This window comes from Siphateles boraxobius, unplaced genomic scaffold, assembly GCF_051911475.1.
Source record: "Siphateles boraxobius isolate OS27281-9 unplaced genomic scaffold, OSU_SipBor_1 7, whole genome shotgun sequence".
NCBI lineage: Eukaryota > Metazoa > Chordata > Actinopteri > Cypriniformes > Leuciscidae > Siphateles > Siphateles boraxobius.
Window position 1 is genome coordinate 41,550,001 of NW_027509197.1, and position 22,500 is coordinate 41,572,500.

At 43.8% G+C, this 22,500-nt stretch overlaps 2 protein-coding genes across 5 annotated transcripts in view; both read right to left on the reverse strand.

The window, feature by feature from the left end:
• cnmd (chondromodulin) overlaps positions 1 to 411 on the reverse strand; it is an 8,943-nt gene extending 8,532 nt beyond the window's left edge. For 2 of the 4 annotated variants that reach the window (XM_077217074.1, XM_077217073.1), the window contains exon 1: positions 17 to 166. In XM_077217074.1, the coding sequence (XP_077073189.1) occupies positions 17 to 49 (33 nt within the window). In that variant the 5' untranslated portion in view covers positions 50 to 166. Of the gene's footprint in view, positions 1 to 16 lie in introns of all 4 variants that reach the window. The other 2 variants (XM_077217076.1, XM_077217075.1) reach the window with 2 other exon arrangements.
• Positions 412 to 1,395: 984 nt separating this feature from the next.
• pcdh8.2 (protocadherin 8, tandem duplication 2) overlaps positions 1,396 to 22,500 on the reverse strand; it is a 22,022-nt gene continuing 917 nt past the window's right edge. The window contains exons 1-3 of the mRNA XM_077217077.1: positions 20,791 to 22,500; positions 17,649 to 17,829; positions 1,396 to 2,953 (exon numbers count right to left, since the gene is read on the reverse strand). The exon at positions 20,791 to 22,500 is cut by the window's right edge and continues 917 nt beyond it. Coding sequence (XP_077073192.1) covers positions 2,409 to 2,953; positions 17,649 to 17,829; positions 20,791 to 22,500 — 2,436 coding nt within the window. The 3' untranslated portion in view covers positions 1,396 to 2,408. The remainder of the gene's footprint in view (positions 2,954 to 17,648; positions 17,830 to 20,790) is intronic.

Genomic DNA, 22,500 nt, shown 5'->3' on the forward strand with positions numbered 1-22,500 from the left:
AGGGAATGTCATTCACCTCGACGGGAGCTGTTTCTGCTGTGTCCTCCATAGTGTTCTTGCCTCTACTGAAAGCAAAGCTTTGTGACTTTCTGCAGCTTCTCTCGAGTTTCTGTCATGAAGGTGAGAGAGAAGAAAAACTCCGGGAAAATAAACAAGATCCCGGAGAAACTCAAGACTGGAATTCCTCTCCAGGGATTTTCTGTGGCTTGAGAAAACATTCGGCTGAGACTCGGTTTAGGCCATTCATGCGCATTTTAAATGAAATTGACAGGCAAAATAAGGCCTGAATTCTCTCTAAATGTTCTGCTGTAAATCCCTGAGAAGCTTTCAAAAGCTCAATTCAACAAAGTTTAGGAATAAGCTTCAGTTTTACTAGTTATATCTGATCTCATTTATGGACATATCACATCTGCTCATTCCCATGACCATTGTGCATGTTAGAAATACAGTAAACTGATTAATGCAGGATATGAAAAATGTATACTTTAAATATAGCAGTGTTTCAGAATTCCTCTTATGACTGCATGCATGCAAACTAAACCCAAACACAGAAACATCTTTATTTCCATCCGTTTAACCCGAATTCACTGTGAGGCTTTTGAAAGGAAATTTTTGATTTCAACTCAGCAGAGTCAAATAATATTCCTGTTTTAAATCTGATCTTGTTTATGTGCACTGGCCATCAGTCATTCTCACGACCATTTCGCATGATGTGAGATTTTTTAGTGAGTTTCAATTGTTTCATGTGGATTAAATGTATGTCGATGTTTATTGTTGTAAAGATAGAAACTGTCTTGCAAGAATAATTTCTGACTTGTCTGATAATAAAGTGTTATATCATATCATATCATCATATCAATAAACAGAAATGGTGTAAATGGGAATGATGAAAATATGACACAAATGAAAACTCTTATATTTGAGCTTCTTTGATTTCAGCTCATTCTGGACATTCACACATGATGAACTTTAACTTCATCTGCTAAAGTTCAACTCTTTTAATATAATGTCATTTGGAATGAATTTGTCAAATGTATGAAAAAACTGAATTGTGCGCATTCTATGCGAAAAATTATGTTCTTTATCGGCATTTTTGTCAGAAAAACTTGTTTTCCCTTTGAATTGAGATTATTTTGTCAGATATTTGTTCTTGTTTTAAGCACAAACTCACTTCATTTTGATGCAGTTTTTCAGAAAACAAGACTTAATATCTTCAGTCATTCTGCATCTCCAGTAAATGTATCTTGATTTAAGAATGTTTAGATATTTGTGCTGGAAAACAATGAGGAAAAACATAATTTAAGCAATTGTGCAAATGAAATAGTTCAGATAAAAAGGTTTATAAGATCATAAATACTTTTCACTGGTTTCATCAAGGATACAAAACACTGTAGATTTGATCATAACTTATTTTATTCATCATGTTTTTTAAGTTCTTAGAGAGAAACAACTTGTGTAAGTAAGTGTTATAAAAGTGCTAACATTTGCAGCTTTAAAAAAATGACATTTCATGTGTTACAGTGCGACCAAAGTGACGAACACAATCACATTATAATCATACAAACATGCCATGTGAAAAAACAGGTAATATTGTTAAAAAATATTTTTTCTATGTACAAAACATCAATGCAGTCAAAGATAAAGTATGTACAGCAATTTGGACTTTTTGTCCCAGAATTCTGAGTTTATATCTCAGAAATTATTTTTTTTGTCCCAGAATTCTGTGTTTATATTTGAGAATTTTTACTTTTTGTTACAGAATTCTGAGTTTATATCTCAGAATTTTTTACTTTTTGTCCCGGAATTCTGAGTTTATATTTCAGAATATTTTACTTTTTGTCCCAGAATTCTGAGTTTATATCTCAGAAGTTTTATTTTTTTGTCCCGGATTTCTGAGTTTATATCTCAGAAGATTTATTTTTTTGTCCCGGATTTCTGAGTTCATATCTCAGAATTTGGACTTTTTGTCCCGGAACTCTGAGTTTATATTTCAGAATTTTCACTTTTTTTCCCGGAATTCTGAGTTTATATTTCAGAATTTTCACTTTTTTTCCCGGAATTCTGAGTTTATGTTTCAGAATTTTCACTTTTTTTCCCGGAATTCTGAGTTTATATTTCAGAATTTGGACTTTTTGTCCCGGAACTCTGAGTTCATATCTCAGAATTTTCACTTTTTTCCCCGGAATTCTGAGTTTATGTTTCAGAATTTTCACTTTTTTCCCCGGAATTCTGAGTTTATATTTCAGAATTTTCACTTTTTTTCCCGGAATTCTGAGTTTATATTTCAGAATTTTCACTTTTTTTCCCGGAATTATGAGTTTATGTTTCAGAATTTTCACATTTTTCCCCGGAATTCTGAGTTTATATTTCAGAATATTTACTTTTTGTCATGAGGATGATATTCTGTCTCAGACTGAGTCTGTGAATCTGGTGGGACTGTGTGTGTTGATGGGTTTGGTGGAGTGTGTGTGTGTGTCCTCAGTGTCTCGTCTCCTCTGAGACTGTGGATCTGAGTGTGTGATGGGTTTGGTGGAGTGTGTGTGTGTGTCCTCAGTGTCTCGTCTCCTCTGAGACTGTGGATCTGAGTGTGTGATGGGTTTGGTGGTGTGTGTGTGTGTGTCCTCAGTGTCTCGTCTCCTCTGAGACTGAGGATCTGAGTGTGTGATGGGTTTGGTGGAGTGTGTGTCGTCAGGGTCTCGTCTCTGTCTTTGAGACTGTGGAGAGCAGATGTGTATGTAATCGCACTGACTCTGCTGGTCTTCTGTGAGGCTGTGTAAGGCCACGCTCCTGGGCGTGTGTGTGTCCGAGCTCCTGGGCGTGTGTGTGTGCGAGCTCCTTGGCCTTGTGAAGGTCGAGAGGTGTCTAACGTTCCCGCTGGTTCTGCTGGCCGTCGGGCTCCAGCACCGGTCCGAGTGGCCCAGGATCCTGCATTCACTGGTACAGGCCCACAGACCTGGTAAAAAAACCCGGTCGGCACTGATTACTACACATCAAGTCAGGAGAACAACAGAAACACAACTGCCATTAGGACATTCATAAGGATAAGAAAATGCCTCCTCTGGAATCTACTTGCTGCTCTAACTGCCACAGACTTTTACAAAGGATTGCAGTTCTTTAAAAAAACAAATCGATGGCACAAACAGGGAGCGAGACCCAAAGGCACTCGTGACATCAGATTGTCACGAGCATCACATATTGCCGCAGTAGCATCCTCTACCCCAGATACGGCTATGACAAGGATTGCAAACACTGGTCTTCTACCACTGCCTATACATCTTGAGAACAGATTTGAAGTATTAATGAATGAGGAATCCCCAAATTTGATGAATGAACACAGACTGAATCAGCCAGTAGCTAACACTGATGCTAACTGGGGCTCAAGGTCGAGCAGACAGCGGCACTCAGCTCACAGTGCAGCCGAGCCCAGGACTCTGATAGTGGGCGACTCCGTAATCAGAAACATTAATAGCAGGGATACAACTACGTGCTGCCTTCCACAAGCAACAACTTCTGATGTAAACAGGGAACTTCAGAACATTCTTATGAAACATAAGACTGCAAATCGACTCATCATTCATGTGGGGAAGAATGATATTCATAAAGAGCAGTCGGAACTCCTTAAGAAGGATTTCAATTAATTTTTTGAAACACTTAAAAGACTGAAAGTTCAAACATTCATCAGTGGACCACTCCCAGCAAAAGGAACAAACAGGTTTTCACGGTTGCTTGGGCTTAATACATGGCTGCAAAAAACCTGCAACATAAAAGGAGTGAACTTCATTGACAACTTCAATCTTTTCTGGAGTCAGAGGCAACTGTTTCAACAGAATGGCCACCACCCAAACAAACTTGGTTCAAGAGTGCTAAAGGAAAATATCTACTTCTCCCTCTGTCATCCTTCTGCAGTGTGTGCCAATCCACTCAACCTGAATGGCACACACACACCTGGATACAGTATGAATGACCACAGGACTTCACTTCAGCACCTGAATGGACGGTTGACACATCACACAAGGACAATGATAATACCACTCAGCCACAACAACCTCTGCTCACGGACACAATCTCAGCTGAGCCCTGCCCACAGAGCTCACCACAGACAGACTGTGACTTACTAGCACTGCTCCAAGATTCAGCACCCAAGGACGACTTTCTGGAAAACAGCCAGGGAAACCAGGACAGCATATCACAGCCTCCGATAACCCCAGAGCAACAGCCCCTCTCACCGGAAACGTTATCTCTCTCTCCAGCATCTCCACTTCTGTGCTTCTCAGAGAAAATGGAACAACTGGTGTATGCTGGAACCAGACTATCCCACTCTTTTTCTGCCAGCCCACAGATACCAACCAAAAAACGCCAGGCCCCACAACCACCAAAGCCTACGGGCCCAGCTCGCCCTCCCCCTCCTACTGTGAGAGCTCTTCGGCCTCTGCCACAGCGCCAGGGTCCACACCCCCCTCCAGCGGCTCGAGGTGAACCAAAACAACTGATACCAGCTCTCAGTGATATGTGTCGGGTCCCCACTATGATAACAATAACTTTTCCAAATGTTTACAGAACAAGCGGGAACCCAGTGTGCCTGTATCTTTCGCTATTGCTGTTCGATTACATGATAGAAACTCTAAGGCCTTCAAAAGCCGTACAGCAAACCCATCTAATCTGGTGCCTATTACACGACATACCAAGATTGCTGTGGGGAGAAAAAGTAAGACTGTTAAGTTAGCACTTTTAAACATCCGTTCACTTAAAAATAAATAACTTCTAGTCAACGACTTAATAACCACATACAACCTGGATTTTATGTTGCTAAATGAAACTTGGCTAGAAGACAGCTACAGTGCAACAGTCCTCAATGAAACAGCCCCTCCTAACTTTACTTTTATGAGTGTCTGCAGAGCTGTCAGAAGAGGTGGGGGTTTAGCTGCTTTTTTTAAAGATGTCTACCAATGTAAGCAAATGTCATTTGGGAATTACCCGTCTTTCGAATATCTGGGTATTGTGTTAAAAGGTGCTCCACGCATTTTACTTATCATTGTTTACAGGCCTCCAAAATACTCTCCAGCCTTTGCTGATGACTTTACAGAACTGTTATCAACAATTTCCTCAGAGTTTGACTGTTTTATCATTGCTGGAGACTTTAACATTCACAGAAAGGTGATCAGCTCATCCTTGAGTTGCGCTGGGGTCAGGCAGATCAGACAACAGCCTGAGAAAGTAGTCACTATGTCTGATTTTGAAGAAATTGATGGTAACATTTTGGAAGAAACCGTACAGCAACTTAAAACATCAACCTGTGCCCTTGACGCACTTCCCACATCTTTTTTCAAAAATGTGTTACACAGCTTAGAAGCAGATCTCCTAGAAGTGGTAAATGCCTCACTTCTCTCTGGGAGTTTTCCGACCTCCCTGAAAACTGCTGTTGTCAAGCCCCTCCTGAAAAAGAGCAATCTGGATAAGACCATATTAAACAACTATAGACCGATCTCAAATCTTCCTTTCATAGGCAAGATCATTGAAAAAGTTGTCTTCAATCAGCTGAACAAATTCTTAAGCTCAAATGGACACTTTGACAATTTTCAATCTGGTTTCCGACCTCACCACAGCACAGAGACAACGCTCATAAAGATAATAAACGATATTCGCTTAAATACTGATACAGGCAAATTATCAGTGCTGGTACTACTCGACCTCAGCGCTGCATTTGACACTGTCGATCACAACATACTTCTTGACTATGGAGCTAGAAATGTGTCTTTATTACATGTGAGAAAATAAATGATCTGAGAGAAAAAAAAAAGTTTGAGAGAAAAAGTTATCACACTGATAGCAAAAAAGCATTTCATGAGAGAAAAAAGAATATTTGAGAGAAAAAGTTTTCATACCAATAGCAAAAAATAATATTTGAGACTAAAAAAAGTTTTGAGAGAAAGTATTTTCTCATAGAACATAAAAAAATATAAATTTGAAATTTTTTTAATTATTTCTGAGAAAAAAAATCTCTCTTAAAATACTTGGAAAAAAAATCTCAAATATATATTTTTTGCTATCAGTGTGAAAACATTTTCTCTAAAAATAAAAAGTGTTTCTCTCAAAACGCTTTTCTTTGCTCTCGATGCAATTTTTTGCTCTCGTGTCAGGATTTTGCTTTAGCTGTGAAAATTGTGTCATGGGCGGGGCCACGTTCTTTTTTTCCTATTGGAACGTTCCTATTGGCCAGTCGGGTGAGCATCGTCTTGTCTTAGGAGTCGAACTGAATCATTACACCATTGTTCGCGTTCGGTTCACCTAGATAGATGCAGTCTCTGCCTTAGAGTTTAGATTCTCTGCCCGAGCCCAGGCCCGACCTCGGGCCGATATTTCCCGTCACCATCCTCGGGCCAGGCCGGGCTTTTGATCTAGAGACGTGCACTCCCAACGCAAGAGAGTGTGGCGCGGGACTAGGTTTGATGGCCGAGTGCGAGCGCGGGCGCGGGCTGTAATGCACTCACTCTGTGTGTGTGGGTTCCGGGAGAATAAAACGATTTGTGGGACTCCCGCAAACTAGAAATATCTATGAATAAAACATAAAAACTAATACATTTTTATTCATCTGTTGCAGAAAAACAACAAGAACAACTAAAACAAAATACAAATGATTTACAGGCCAGAGTTTTGTTTTATAACATGTTTGCAGCGTTGAGCGATGTAGCCAATCACAGACATATGTGTTGATTTCTTGAACGCAATGGCCAATCAGAAGCATTTAAGATAGTCTCCCCTCACTGCTCAAAACGGACTTTTTGTTCAGTGCTGAATTCTGTATGCTGGCAAATCCTCTAATTATAACAAACAAAGTGTATATATTATGAAAGATTCATTGTGCAGTCAGCGTCATTGATAATAACAGAGATGTGTGAGATCGCGATGAACTGATGTCAGCTTTAGGGATTTTTCAGGGAGCGCACTTTGCGCGCATTCAGTCATGCCAAACCATGCACTCAGTAGCTGCTTGATTTTATGTTATAACAGTGGTTTGTGTGTTAATGCTTTAATAACACATAATTTATCAGGAGCATTTATGCTGATGTGTATGATGGCGACACGTAGGCTAACTTGAAAGTATTTGGAGGTGCAGAACAGAGGAGGAGGAGAAAGTAACATAGAAAGTAGTTGAGAACGTCAGTTATAACGACCCACGTATTAAAATGGTCGGGAATCGGGTTTAGATGGCGCCGCGGATGGCTGCCTCGGTGTGGAGCTCTCCAGCTATTGTGTTGTTTTTGTTCGTTTGTTCTGCGTTTAGTCATTCTTTTCCTATCAGTTTCACCAAAGACGAACTACTGGACATTAGGAAACACACACCAGAAACCTTTTCTACAGTTTTTCTGACCCAGCTCTCCATACCATCCTCGATCTGTCAGTGGATCACCAGCTTCCTGACGGACCGGCAGGAGCGAGTGAGACTGGGGAAACACACATCCAAGACACTCACAATCAGCACTGGTGCTCCCCAAGGGTGCGTTCTCTCCCCACTGCTCTTCTCCCTGTACACTAATGACTGCACTTCTAAAGACCCCACTGTCAAGCTCCTGAAATTTGCAGACGACACCACTGTCATCGGTCTCATCCGAAACGGTGACGAGTCTGCTTACAGACTGGAGGTTGAACAGCTGGCTGCCTGGTGCAGTTATAACAACCTTGAGCTGAACACGCTCAAAACAGTGGAGATGATCGTGGACTTCAGGAGGAACAGCTCAGCACTCCCCCCACTCACCATCATGAACAGCACTGTGGAAGCAGTGGAGTCATTCAGGTTCCTGGGCACTACCATCTCTCAGGACCTGAAGTGGGACAATCACATTGACTCCACTGTGAAAAAGGCCCAGCAGAGACTGTACTTCCTTCGCGAGCTGAGGAAGTTCAACCTGCCACAGGATCTGCTGATTCAGTTCTACTCAGCCGTCATTGAGTCTGTCTTGTGCGCTTCCATCACTGTCTGGTTTGGTTCAGCTACCAAATCAGACATCAGGAGACTACAACGGACAGTCCGGACTGCGGAGAGGATTATTGGTGCCCCCCTGCCAAACCTCCAGGACCTGTACTCTTCCAGAGTGAGGAAGAGAGCAGGTAAAATCATCACAGACTCCACTCACCCTGGACACCACCTGTTTGAACTGTTACCGTCAAGACGGAGACTCAGATCACTGCCCACTAGAACATCTCGGCACAGGAACAGTTTCTTCCCACAGGCCATTTCCCTCCTGAACAGTTAACACTCCTCCCAAGGCATATGCCTGTAAGTGCAATACTCCCACTGTTTAGTGCAATATGTGATACTTATATGTAGATTTATTTATTTATAATATTCAAAACACTGTAAATAGGTTCATAATCTGTAAATCTGAAAATGTCTATTCTGACTAAACCCAACTGTGATAGTTTTATTCTCATATATTTTTATTTTTATTTTTTATTCTTATAATTTGTAGTATTATGTTTCATGTTGTATTTGTATATGTCCACTGGAAGCCTCAGTACCAAAACAAATTCCTTGTGTGTGCAAGCACACTTGGCAATAAAGCTCTTTCTGATTCTGATTCTGATTCTGATTAAATCGGGCTCGGGCTCATAATTATTGTTAATGCGTCGGGCTGGGCTCGGACACAACGTGCACGGGCTCGGGTAGGATCGGGCTTGATTTTTTGGGCCTGATCTAAGCTCTAAGTCGAGCACGGACACTCCAATGTTTGGGTAAGATGATGACACACACAACTGGATGTTAGCTGGCTGAGCAAGTTCAGCATCACTGAAGATTAAACATTAAAAATAGCACTCATATTCATGAATGAATGTGTATTATATTATTAGCTTGCTAATCGCTAGTAAAGCTAATTATTAATTAGCCATCATGCTAGGTAAACTTGCATGAGTGCTATTGTTTAATGTGTAATCTTCAGTGATGCTGAACTTGCTCAGCCAGCTACCCATCGAGTTGTGTGTGTGTCATCATCTGCAGAGACGGCATCTATCTAGGTGAACCGAACGCGAACAATGGTGTAATGATTCAGTTCGACTCCTAAGACAAGACGATGCTCACCCGACTGGCCAATAGGAACGTTCCAATAGGAAAAAAAAGAACGTGGCCCCGCCCATGACACAATTTTCACAGCTAAAGCAAAATCCTGACACGAGAGCAAAAAATTGCATCGAGAGCAAAGAAAAGCGTTTTGAGAGAAACACTTTTTATTTTTAGAGAAAATGTTTTCACACTGATAGCAAAAAATATATATTCGAGATTTTTTTCAAAGTATTTTGAGAGAGATTTTTTTTCTCAGAAATAATTTTAAAAATTTCAAATTTATATTTTTTTATGTTCTATGAGAAAATACTTTCTCTCAAAACTTTTTTAGTCTCAAATATTATTTTTTGCTATTGGTATGAAAACTTTTTCTCTCAAATATTCTTTTTTCTCTCATGAAATGCTTTTTTGCTATCAGTGTGATAACTTTTTCTCTCAAACTTTTTTTTTCTTCTCTCAGATCATTTATTTTCTCGCATGTAATAAAGACACATTTCTAGCTCCATACTTGACAGGCTGGAAAACTGGGTTGGGTTTTCTGGGATAGTCCTAAAATTGTTCAGGTCATACTTAGGAGGCAGAGGTTATTATGTGAGTATAGGAGACCATAAGTCTGAGTCGACATCCATGACATGCGGAGTCCCTCAAGGCTCAATTCTTGCGCCACTCCTATTCAACCTGTACATGCTCCCAATGAGCCAAATAATGAGAAATAACCAAATCGCTTACCACAGCTATGCAGACGACACACAGCTCTACTTATCCCTATCGCCTAACGATTACAGCCCCATTAACTCTCTGTTCCAATGCATTGATGAAGTAAACAATTAACAGTTAAACAGTTAAACAAAGACAAAACTGAAGTCATTGCGTTTGGGAAACAAAGACGAAGTTCTCAAGGTGAACGCATACCTTCAGTCTAGGGGTCAAACAACTAAAAATAAAGTAAGGAATCTTGGTGTGTCTCTGGAGTCAGACCTTAGTTTCAGTAGTCATGTCAAATCAATAACTAAATCAGCATACTATCACCTGAAAAAATTGCAAGAATTAGATGTTTTGTTTCCAGTCAAGACTTAGAGAAACTTGTGCATGCTTTCATCACCAGTAGGGTGGATTATTGTAATGGACTTCTCACTGGCCTTCCCAAAAACACCATAAGACAGTTGCAGCTCATACAGAACGCTGAGCAGAACCAGAACATATGAACACATCACACCAGTCCTCAGGTCTTTACACTGGCTGCCAGTTACATTTAGGATTGATTTTAAAGTATTATTACTGGTATATAAATCAATCAATGGCCTAGGACCTCAATACATTGCAGATATACTCACTGAATATAAACCCAACAGATCACTCAGATCATTAGGATCACATCGGCTAGAAATACCAAGGGTTCACTCTAAGCATGGCGAATCCGCTTTTAGCTACTATGCCAGCCGCAGCTGGAACCAGTTTCCAGAAGAGATCAGATGTGCTCCTACAGTAGTCACATTCAAATCCAGACTCAAAACACATCTGTTTAACTGTGCATTTAATGAATGAGCACTGTGCCACTGTTCGTCCGACTGTTTGCACTGTATTTTATTTTATGTTTTTAATTATTCTGATTTCTTTTGATTATTTCTGTATTTTATCTTTTACTCTAAACTGTTTTAATTATTCTGATTTCTTTTGATTATTTTAATTTCTTCTATGTAAAGCACTTTGAATTACCATTGTGTATGAAATGTGCTATATAAATAAACTTGCCTTGCCTTGCCTTGCCACAATTTGGAGTTTGTATCTCACAATTTGGACTTTTTTCCTGGAAAACCCACGCTTTATGATTACAGTTCCCTTTCAAGGGAACGAGCGTTGCGTCGAGATTGACGCCATGGGGAACGCGTTGCGTTATGATGTCTTGAAGCACATGTAAAATCAGTCCAATGGTGTGGCGGAACGTCAGATGCGAGTGACGTCACGCACCAGGAAGCTATAAAGCTTGCTTGAAAACAGAGAGCGACAGCTTCTGTGTCTTCAGTAGCGCTCTGTGAATCTGTCCCGTTTATTTGGTGTTGTCTGTCTATATATATATATATATCAGTATGGCGAGCAAGCAGCAGTTTAGACAGTGTGTGCATCCCTGCCCGCGTTATTTAACGGGTGGGGATACTCACGAGCTGTGTGTTGCTTGTTTGGGAGAGGAGCACGCTCAGTCAGCACTCGAGGGTGCTGGCTGTGTGCATTGTGAAGCGCTGCCTTTGCGCTTAATCCGATCCCGCCTGTCGTTCTTTCGCGAGAACGTTCAGGTTAGCGTTCCCCGGGGCTCTGGTCCCGCCGCTGCCGAGGCACGGCGCCGATTGCAGTCCTGGGGTTCGCAAATGGATTGTTCAGCGGGGTTTGAGACGGGCTCTGCCCTATCTCAACCTTCACCTGATCGATCCAGTGCCTCTTCTCGGGGTTTGGAAGCACGTGCTGCGGTTCCTTCCGCCCCGGTTGAGGCACCAATACTACAATCATCCAATCCTGAGGAATTGGATGTTATTAGTATTGATGCTGGGTCTGAGATTTCGCCACCTCAGTCTCATGTGTTTGAAGAGCTTTTAGAGGTTTTGACTAGAGAAGTTGAAAGACTGAATATTGAGTGGCCAACTGATAAGCAGGACATTCATTTTAAAAGTAAGCTTGATGAACGTTTTCTGCCGTCTAGATCACAACCTCCGCGTCGGAGCCTACCGTTTTTCACCGATCTTCACACTGAGGTGTCGAGATCGTGGGAGAAACCGGTCTCATATAGAGTTTATAATGCACAAACATCTCATTATTCCTCTGTACACAATTATAAAGACCATGGTTATGGAGAAATGCCGAAGGTAGAAGAGACACTTGCGAGTTATCTCTCTCCAGCAACGGCATCTTCTCTTAAGGTTCCGATGTTACCCACTAAGCCCTTCAGAGTCACCTCCTCTCTGGTGGGCAAAGCATATTCAGCTGCTGGTCAAGCCGCAGCATGTTTACATACAATGTCAATACTGCAGGCATATCAAGCGGAATTATTGTGGGATTTAGATGAGGGTGGGGGTGTTGGACCTGAGGTTGTATGTTAGTTACGTAGAGCCACAGATTTGTTTCTCAGGGCCACCAAGGAGACGGCTAAATCCATCAGCCGCTCTATGGCAGCCTTGGTGGCCACTGAGAGGCATCTGTAGCTCAGTAATATTAAAGTAAAGGAGAAGAATTTTCTTATGGATGCGCCTGTTTCTACTTCAGGGCTATTTGGTAATGCCGTTAATACTGTTGTAGAAAAATTCCATGAATCCTCTAAACAGGCAGCTGCCTTCCAAAAACTCCTCCCCCGCCGTTCTTATCAGCAGGCTGCTGAGCGGGAGCAGCCTCACTCATCTAAAGCAGGCTCTTCACATCGTGCCACTCAAAAACAGAGCGTTTCCTCCCGTGCTCCCCTGCAAAAACCACGGGGACATGGAGGGCGCTCTCAAACCCGTCAGCCTTCGAGGGGTATAACGGATCTGCAGACCATTATTATCGCCAAGAAGGCTGCGGCGAAAAAGCCCTGACGCTCGAGGGCTCAGGACAATGAGGGTAGTCCCCCCCGAAGTAGTGCGGTCGTCACCTCTTTTTACGGTGCCCGTCTCTCTTCGGTGCCCTCAGGGGACCGTTCTGCCAACCCTGCCACCTCTGGTGTTTCAGCGGTCTCCGGCGAGCACATATCTCAAGGACCACCCGGAAACGTAGTGGCCTCGGGATGCCCGCCCCCTCAGGGAGTCAGAGCAGTCTGTTCAGTCGTTCCCTGCCGGTCGTCTGTTACAGGGCGACGGACTGATTACTCGACAACAACAAAACCCAGAAGCCAGTCTCGAGAGGCTGGTAACTCTAGTAGAATCTTTGACAGCGTGGAAGCTACTGCCAAATGTTTCTCGTTGGGTCCTGCAGACCATAGAAAAGGGTATCTAATACAGTTTGGGTCTCGCCCACGCAGGTTTATGGGGGTCCTACCCACAGTGGTGGGCCCCGAGCAGGTTCTGGTTATGGAACAGGAAGTAAACACTCTGTTAGAGAAAGGGGCCATAGAACGTGTACCTCCCTCCAACAGGGAAACCGGGTTTTACAGTCGGTATTTCATAGTTCCAAAAAGGGACGGAGGATTGCGTCCTATTCTGGATCGGTTCGGCATCGTGATGTCGTCCTCGCCCATATGAGAGAATTGGGGTTACGGTTGAATACCACAAAAGAGTGTGCTTTCTCCACTTCAGAGGACCACTTTTCTTAGCGTGGTTTGGGATTCTGTATCGATGCGGGCACGCCTGTCACCTCCTCGTATAGAGTCTATCCTTGTAACCGTGAAGAGTGTAAAGCTAGGCCAGTCACTTACTGTAAAACAGTGTCAGAGACTGTTGGGTCTTATGGCAGCAGCTTCCAACGTGATACCTTTTGGACTGCTGCACATGAGGCCCCTACAGTGGTGGCTCAGGACCAGGGGGTTTTCCCCGAGGGGCGATCCTTTTCGCAAAATCAGGGTCACGCGGCGTTGCTTACGTGCCCTGGTTATGTGGAAGAAACCTTGGTTCCTGTTCCAGGGCCCTGTATTGGGAGTTCCTTGTCGTCGCCAGTTGCTAACGACGGATGCGTCCCTCACAGGCTGGGCAGCGATCCTAGAGGGTCGCTCGGCTCAAGGTCTGTGGGAGGACCATCATCTCTCATGGCATATCAATCGTCTGGAGATGTTGGCTGTGTTTCTGGCTCTCAAGCTTTTTATCAAAGATCTCAGGGGGCACCATGTGCTAGTACACACAGACAACACATTGGTAGTCGCCTATATAAATCACCAAGGGGGTCTGCGTTCACGCCAATTATGCAAACTGGCGGGCCATATCCTTTTGTGGTCTCAGGAGAAGTTGTTGTCACTCAGAGCAGCCTACATTCCTGGGGATCAGAACATAGGAGCAGACTTTCTGTCGAGACAGGGGCTGAGGCCCGGGGAATGGAGGCTTCACCCCGAGGTGGTGGAGCAGATATGGAGGATGTTTGGCCGAGCACAAGTGGATCTTTTTGCGTCTCGAGAGACGTCTCACTGTCCACTCTGGTTCTCCCTCACCCATCCAGCTCCTCTTGGACTGGACGCTATGGTACAGACGTGGCCGAGGTTGCGTCTGTATGCTTTTCCCCCAATCGCTCTGCTCCCGGTAGTTCTGGAGAGAGTTCGCAGGGACCAGGTTCACCTACTTCTTGTAGCCCCGCGCTGGCCGGGCAGAGTATGGTTCCCCGATCTGGTATCACTCCTCGACGGGCCTCCTTTGGAGCTACCCATCAGGAGGGACCTTCTGTCCCAAGCAGAGGGCTTAATATTCCACCCTCTACCAGAACTGTGGAACCTGTGGGCTTGGCCTCTGAGGGGGCCCAGCTCATAGAGTCAGGTCTATCAACTGAGGTTGTTGAGACCATTCTACAATCCAGAGCTCCCTCCACGAGGAAACTTTATGCCCTGAAGTGGAAAGTTTTCACTTACTGGTGTATTGACCGTCAGCTTGACCCAGTTAACTGCCCAATTGGTACAGTGCTGGAGTTCCTGCAAGAGCGGTTCACTGCAAGTCTAACCCCATCCACTTTAAAAGTTTATGTGGCGGCCATAGGTGCCTACCACATTCCTTTGGGTGGAATGTCTATAGGGAAAGACCCTTTGGTATCTTGTTTCCTCCGTGGTACGTTGAGGCTGAGGCCTGCAGCTCGTTCTAGGGTACCCACTTGGGATCCTCCTCGCCATTTCTTCTCTTAAGAGGATAGGGGATTTACAGGCTTTGTCGGTGTCTCCTTCATGCTTAGAGTTTGCACCTGGTATGGTCAAGGCATTTCTTTATCCAAGACCAGGTTATATCCCTAAGGTCCCCACTAATGTGGTCAGGCCTATCATTCTGCAGGCCTTCTGTCCTCCTCCTTTTCAGAATGCGGACCAGGAAATAAATAATTTGCTTTGCCCAGTTCGGGCATTAGATGCCTATGTCCACAGAGCTGCCCTGTGGCGTAAAACTGATCAATTGTTTGTGTGTTTTGGGGCCCCTAGGAAAGGGTTCCCTGCATCTAAGCAAAGAATGAGCAAATGGGTGGTTGAGGCCATTTCACTTGCTTATGAGGCGGCCGGACAGCCCTCTCCTTTGGCTGTCCGGTCTCACTCTACTAGGAGTATGGCAGCCTCCAAGGCCCTTATATCAGGAGTTTCCATTCAGGACGTTTGTGATGCGGCAGGCTGGTCCTCACCGCACACCTTCGTCAGATTTTACTCTCTGGACCTGGACTCTACACCGGGGTCTCAGGTTTTGTTTTCTTAGTGCTGCTCACTCGATTTCACACAAGTCAGACATTTCGTAGCTATGGTGGCGTTGGTATAGACGTTCCCCATGGCGTCAATCTCGACGCAACGCGAGTTCCCTTGAAAGGGAACGCCTCGGTTACGACTGTAACCTCGGTTCCCTGAAGAGGGAACGAGCGTTGCGTCGCCTTGCCATATCTCCTTCATGCCTGTCAGCGACTACTTCAGACTTTACGAAGCTGTCGTTCTCTGTTTTCAAGCAGGCTTTATAGCTTCCTGGTACGTGACGTCACTCGCATCTGACGTTCCGCCACACCATTGGACTAATTTACATGTGCTTCAAGACATCATAACGTTCCCCATGGCGTCAATCTCGACGCAACGCTCGTTCCCTCTTCAGGGAACCGAGGTTACAGTCGTAACTGAGGCGTTTTCCCGTTTACTGACTCACTATAACTGATTCAGTTGAGTATTGGTATTTTAACTTTTCTTCTGTAGTGCTTTTCATCTACTGTAAGATCCATTTACGGTAGTGTAATGAAAATGATTTTTTCCTAAAGCTCATTGTTGTCTTTTGCTGTATCTGCATTTATGTTTTATACTGTAATAGACTTTGAGCTGTAAAATCATTCCTGATTCCCAATAAGAGGTTTTTGTTACAGTGTTATGAATTGATCTCACTAGTGTTCACTGGGCAGTGAAATATGTGTATTTGTAAGGTTGTGTGTGACATCTGATACCAAAATTTGATTTTGACAGAAGAGAAAATATATATTTTTTTACTAAAATATTTTATTTTGCCTTTCGGCCAGGAGAAGATGTCGTCAACTGGCGTCTAAGTTGAACTGCGAGACGTAAACTCAGAATTCCGATAAATTAGATACGTGAGACGTAAACTTAAAATTCAGGGAAAAATATAAAAATTTGGGAGACGTGAATTAAGAATTACAAGAAAAATGTCGAAATTGCAAGATCTAAACAGAATTCAGAGAAAATTTTCAAAATTGCAAGACGTAAACTCAGAATTATGAAAAAAAATTCTTTAAAAATTAAAATTCAGGGAAAAATATTAGAATTGGGAGATGCAAACTTAGAATTCAGGGAAAAATGTCCGAATTGAGAGACGTGAATTAAGAATTACAAGAAAAATATCAAACTTAGAATTACAAGAAAAATGTCAAAATTGACATTTGACAAAAAAAGATTAAAACACAGAATTCAGACAAAAAATGTAAAAATTGCGAGACGTAAACTCTGAATTCTGAAAAAAAAGTAAAAATTGCGAGACTTAAACTCAGAATTCTGAGCACTCGGACAGTGTGAAAAACAGCGGTTTTATAAATCTCTTATGATGGCATTCGCCGGGCGCAGAGTGACTTGTGACCGTGTTCGCTCAGGTGTGTGTGACGCAGCATACACACACACTCTTCAGCTCTATCAGTGCCAGTGTGAAGCTCACACTCTGTTTGCACTAGAAACAAACTGACCTTGACGTGAACTAATCCAATCCACATCTCGTTAATCTGAGCATCTCTGCACTGTAACTCTCAGTTTTCCTGACTAATCCACACGACTCCTCAACTTATCAAGATCCTGTACAAGATCAGCCGTCTCTTACACACACACACACGGCCGCACGCACACACACACACACACACACACACACACACACACACACACACACACACACACACACTCACTCACTCTCAATCCAAAGATTACTCAAATCGCCAGATATTATTTCTGATATGTTCACTAGTGTGTGCAGGACACTATAGTTCATATATGTAAGTGAGGAGAACAAAATAAAGTAAACTGTGACATATTATACACAAATATTCTTCATACAGCGACTACCAGTAAAATTTATAAAAATTTGGGACTAAAAATGATTGGGACACTTTGAGCTGATCATGTTTTGCTGAAGGGTTTTTCCTTTAATAACTAATGCACCTTTTTACACCACAGACTGAACAACATGAAGCATTGCTTGGTAACTGGTTGAGCTAAACTGGTATTATCTAATTGTGTAGTTAAATTTAACAGCTGACAGATATTCAACATAATTCATCTGTGAGACTAACAGAAGGACGGACAAAACCAGTGAAATATCAACTGAGTTCATAACTCTTATTTTATTACCATTTTCTAAACAATAGCAAATAAACTGTGATAATGTGAGAAATGTTGAAAGTGTCTGAATACATTTTGGTTTTACTGTACTGTATAAAACTGCATGTGTGCACTTATATTTTAAATAAAAGCATGCATGTGTGTGTGTGTCACCTTTATAGGAGGTGTAGTCCTTCTTGAGTCCTTCACTGACGTCAGAATCACTGTCACTGTCTCCTTTCCCGCTGTCTTTCCCGCTGATGTGAGGATCTCTGACGGTCATCATGGAGTTTCCCTTCCACACTGCGAGCGGGCGAGCGCTGTCCCTGCCGAGCCCCGGGAGAGTGGAGTATCCCTGCAGACACACCGGAGGCTCATCCTCATGAGGTACAGGAGTAATGAAACATCAGTCACTTTCAGGACTAACGGTTCATGCATTCACACTTCCGAGTCCTTCAGTTTTTTGTGTTGGTATTCTGCATCTACACATGCAGCACACAGGAGTCTTTCACTCTTGCACTCTGCTTTTATTTCTGCATCCCATGAACCATAAACCTTTTTATTTCAAAGACAGCTTAAGACTTTTTGTCCTGGAATTCTGAGTTTATATCTCACAATTTTGACTTTTTTCCCCAGAAATTGCAAGGTCTAAAGACAGAATTACGGTAAAAATGTCAAAATTGTGAGACATAAACGTAGAATTGCAACAAAAATGTCAAAATTGCGATGTCAAAAAAAAGTAACAAAAAAGCGAAATGTAAACTTAGATTTTTGAGCAGCTTAAGACAAATTAAAACAGTTATATTTTGTAAAACACCTTTAGAAGACCCTTTCCATTGCGCCGCTTCTTGCTGTTTCGTAACACACACATGCACACACATGGACACGCATGCACACACATGGACACGCATGCTCACACATGGACACGCATGCACACGCATGGACACGCATGCACACACATGGACACGCATGCACACACATGCATGCACACGCATGCACACGCATGCACACACATGGACACGCATGCACACGCATGGACACGCATGCACACACATGCATGCACACGCATGCACACACATGGACACGCGTGCACACACATGGACACGCATGCACACACATGCACGCACACGCATGCACACACATGGACATGCATGCACACGCTTGCACACATATGGACACGCATGCACACATATGGACACGCATGCACACGCATGGACACGCATGCACACACATGGACACACATGCACACGCATGCACACAAATGGACACGCATGCACACGCATGGACACGTATGCACACACATGCATGCACACACATGGACACGCATGCACACACATGGACACGCATGCACACATGTACACGCATGCACACGCATGGACACGCATGCACACGCATGGACACGCATGCACACGCATGGACACGCATGCATGCACATGCATGCACACGCATGCACACACATGCATGCACACGCATGCACACACATGGACACGCATGGACACGCATGCACACACTTGCACACATATGGACACGCATGCACACCTATTGGACACGCATGCACACGCATGGACACGCATGCACACGACACGCATGCACACACATGCACACATATGGACACGCATGCACACGCATGGACACGCATGCACACACATGGACACGCATGCACGCGCATGCACACGCATGGACACGTATGCACACACATGGATACGCATGCACACACATGGACACGCATGCACACACATGGACACGCATGCACACGAATGGACACGCATGCACACGCATGGGAACGCATGCACACGCATGGACATGCATGCACACACATGCATGCACACACATGGACACGCATGCACACGCATGGACACACATGCACACGCATGGACACGCATGCACACGCATGCACACGCATGGACACGCATGCACACACATGGACATGCATGCACACACATGGACACGCATGCACACACATGGACACGCATGTACACGCATGCACACACATGCACACACGTGGACATGCATGCACACACATGGACACGCATGCACACACATGGACACGCATGTACACGCATGCACACACATCGACACACATGCACACGCATGCACAAACATGGACAAGCATGCACACACATGGACACACATGCACACGCATGGACACGCATGCACACGCATGCAGACGCATGCAAACACATGCACACGCCCCCTTCTGGCCACTGCACTGCATCTCTATGGCAAGCCGTTTCAACTTTATTCATTTCCAAGATATGAATCCTTGATATCAACAACTCAATTTTCACTAGTTAAAATGATAGTTATTGATATCAAGAATTGAATTGCTACTAGTAAAAATGTTCATTTTTGATATCTGAAAATATATTTCTGATATCAATACAATTTCAGATATCTGATATGTGAAATTGGAATTTAAACTAGTAAGAAATCAATTCTTGATATCACCAATTGGCATTGTTACTAGTAGAAACCGAATTCCTGATATCAATAATTATTATTTTAACTAGTGAAAATTGAATTGTTGATATCAAGAATTCATATCCTGAAAATGAATAAAAGTTAAAACGGCTTGCCATACATCTCTCCTTTTTGTCAGTGACTAGCATTGCATTTTTTGTTGTATTTTTAACATGGTGTATCAAGTTAAGCAGTTCTATTTAAAAAAAAATTTCTAATTATTTTTGCAGTTTTTTTGCTCATCTTATTTGTTACTATTATTCCATTTTATCTACACATGTTTATGAAACAAATTATTTTTGTTTGTACACACACTACCGTTCAAAAGTTTGTGATCAGTGAGATTTTTAAAATAAAAAAAATTTGTCAATTAATATTTTTATTTAGCAAGGACTCATATATATATACAGTATACAGTATATTTACTATATGTATTCTCTCTCTCTCTCTCTCTCTCTCTCTCACACACACACACACACACACACACACACACACACACATACACACACATACACATGCTCTCTCTCTCTCTCTCTCTCACACACACACACACACACACACACACATACACACACATACACATGCTCTCTCTCTCTCTCTCTCTCTCTCTCTCTCTCACACACACAAACACACACACACACATACACATGCTCCTCTCTCTCTCTCTCTCTCTCTCTCTCTCTCTCTCTCTCTCTCTCTCTCTCTCTCTCACACACACACACACACACACACACACATACACACACATACACATGCTCTCTCTCTCTCTCTCTCTCTCTCACACACACACACACACACACACACACACATACACACACGCGCTCTCTCATATACACACACTTACACATACACTTACATCTATGTCCCCCGCCACGCTCCTGTAAGAGCTCTTGAAGGTGTGTGTGGTGTCGGTGAACACTTCCCCGGTCGCCTGAACACTGTTGTGGAGTTTCTCCGGAGAGCCGGAGTGAAGCATGTGAGTGTGTGTGTCGAACACACTCGCGGTCCGGTTGGAGATGACGGAGACGGTGTTGGTGTCAGTCGAGTACGGAATATCCATCGAGTCCGGGATGTCAGCGCATCTCTTCTGAACGTTTTTGCGACTTTTGCATAATAAGAATGATAAAACCGCCAGGAACAGCAGCGAGGAGCTCGTGAGGCCCGAGATCAAAACTAGCGTCCACTGACCCGGTTCATTATCCTCTCGTTCCTCGTAGAAGTTCCCGTTCGCGGGCGCGGACTCGGTGAGAGTGAAGTGAACGGTGGCCGTAGAGGTCTGCGACGGGTGGCCGTTATCGTTAACCGTCACTACGACTCTCCACATGTCAGACTCATCGTAAGCGATTTTGCGATTTATATAAATTTCTCCCGTATTCGGATCGATCGCGAAACCGAAATCCCCTCCGTCGTAAAGTTTATAAGTGAGTTCTGCGTTTAGACCGGCGTCTGGGTCTTTAGCAGTGATTCGGGTCACGATGTACCCGACCGGCGCGTCTCTGGGCAGCGCGATCTCCGCGGATCGGTTATTGAGAAGCGGTGGGTGCGTTATAACCGGCGCATTGTCGTTCTGATCAACTATATTGATAACGAGAATGGCGTTGCTGTGAAGCTGCGGCCATCCTCTGTCGCTTGCGTGCACGCGCAGATCCAGCCTCCGCGTGACCTCGTGATTGAAGCTTTGCAGCGCGTACACGTTTCCCGCCTGATTCATGATGGCGAACCGGGAAACGGTATTCGTGTCCGCGTCGAAAAGCTCGTAGGTTATTTCCCCGTTCAACCCGGAATCCAGATCGCTGGCCAGAATCGTTGTGATGTACGTTCCTGGAAGTTGATTCTCCTCAATGAAACCATCGTATATCTTAGCGCTGAATACCGGCGCATTATCATTGACGTCGGTAAGCCGTATAATGTAGTGAGCAACGGTGCGTAACGGCGTAACGCCGAAGTCCTCCGCCACTACGGTTAGATTATACTCCGCAATCTGTTCCCGATCCAAAGGTGCCATCGTGACGATCGTGTAGCTTCCCTCATACGCTCGTTTGAGCCGAAAGTTCCCGTGTCCACCGTTCAGAGAGCAGCTCACCTGCGCGTTCACGCCACTATCCCGGTCTTTAATGCTAATCAGAGCCACTAGAATATCTGGACCTGTGGCTTCACTGACGCGCGCGACCCCGTCGGTAACCGTCGCGATGGATGTGAGGATGATATCCGGAGGGTTATCGTTCACATCTCGGATGTTAATGATGATTTTACACACTGACGGAACCGGATTATTCCCTAAATCACTGGCTTGCACGTCGATTTCATACACTGCCTCATCTTCATAATCCACAGGGTTTTGTAAAGTTAAATATCCAGTGTTATAATCCAGTTTAAACAGCTTTCTGATCTTTGTTGGGACTTGTTTGCTGAATTCATACACAACTTGTCCGTTTAGACCCTCGTCCGGGTCTTCCGCGCTGAGTTTTAGAAGTAGGGATTCGGGAACGGTGTCCTCCGGTACATCCACGGTGTAACGGCTGAGCTCAAACCGCGGGCTGTTGTCGTTTGAATCCTTCACTTTGAC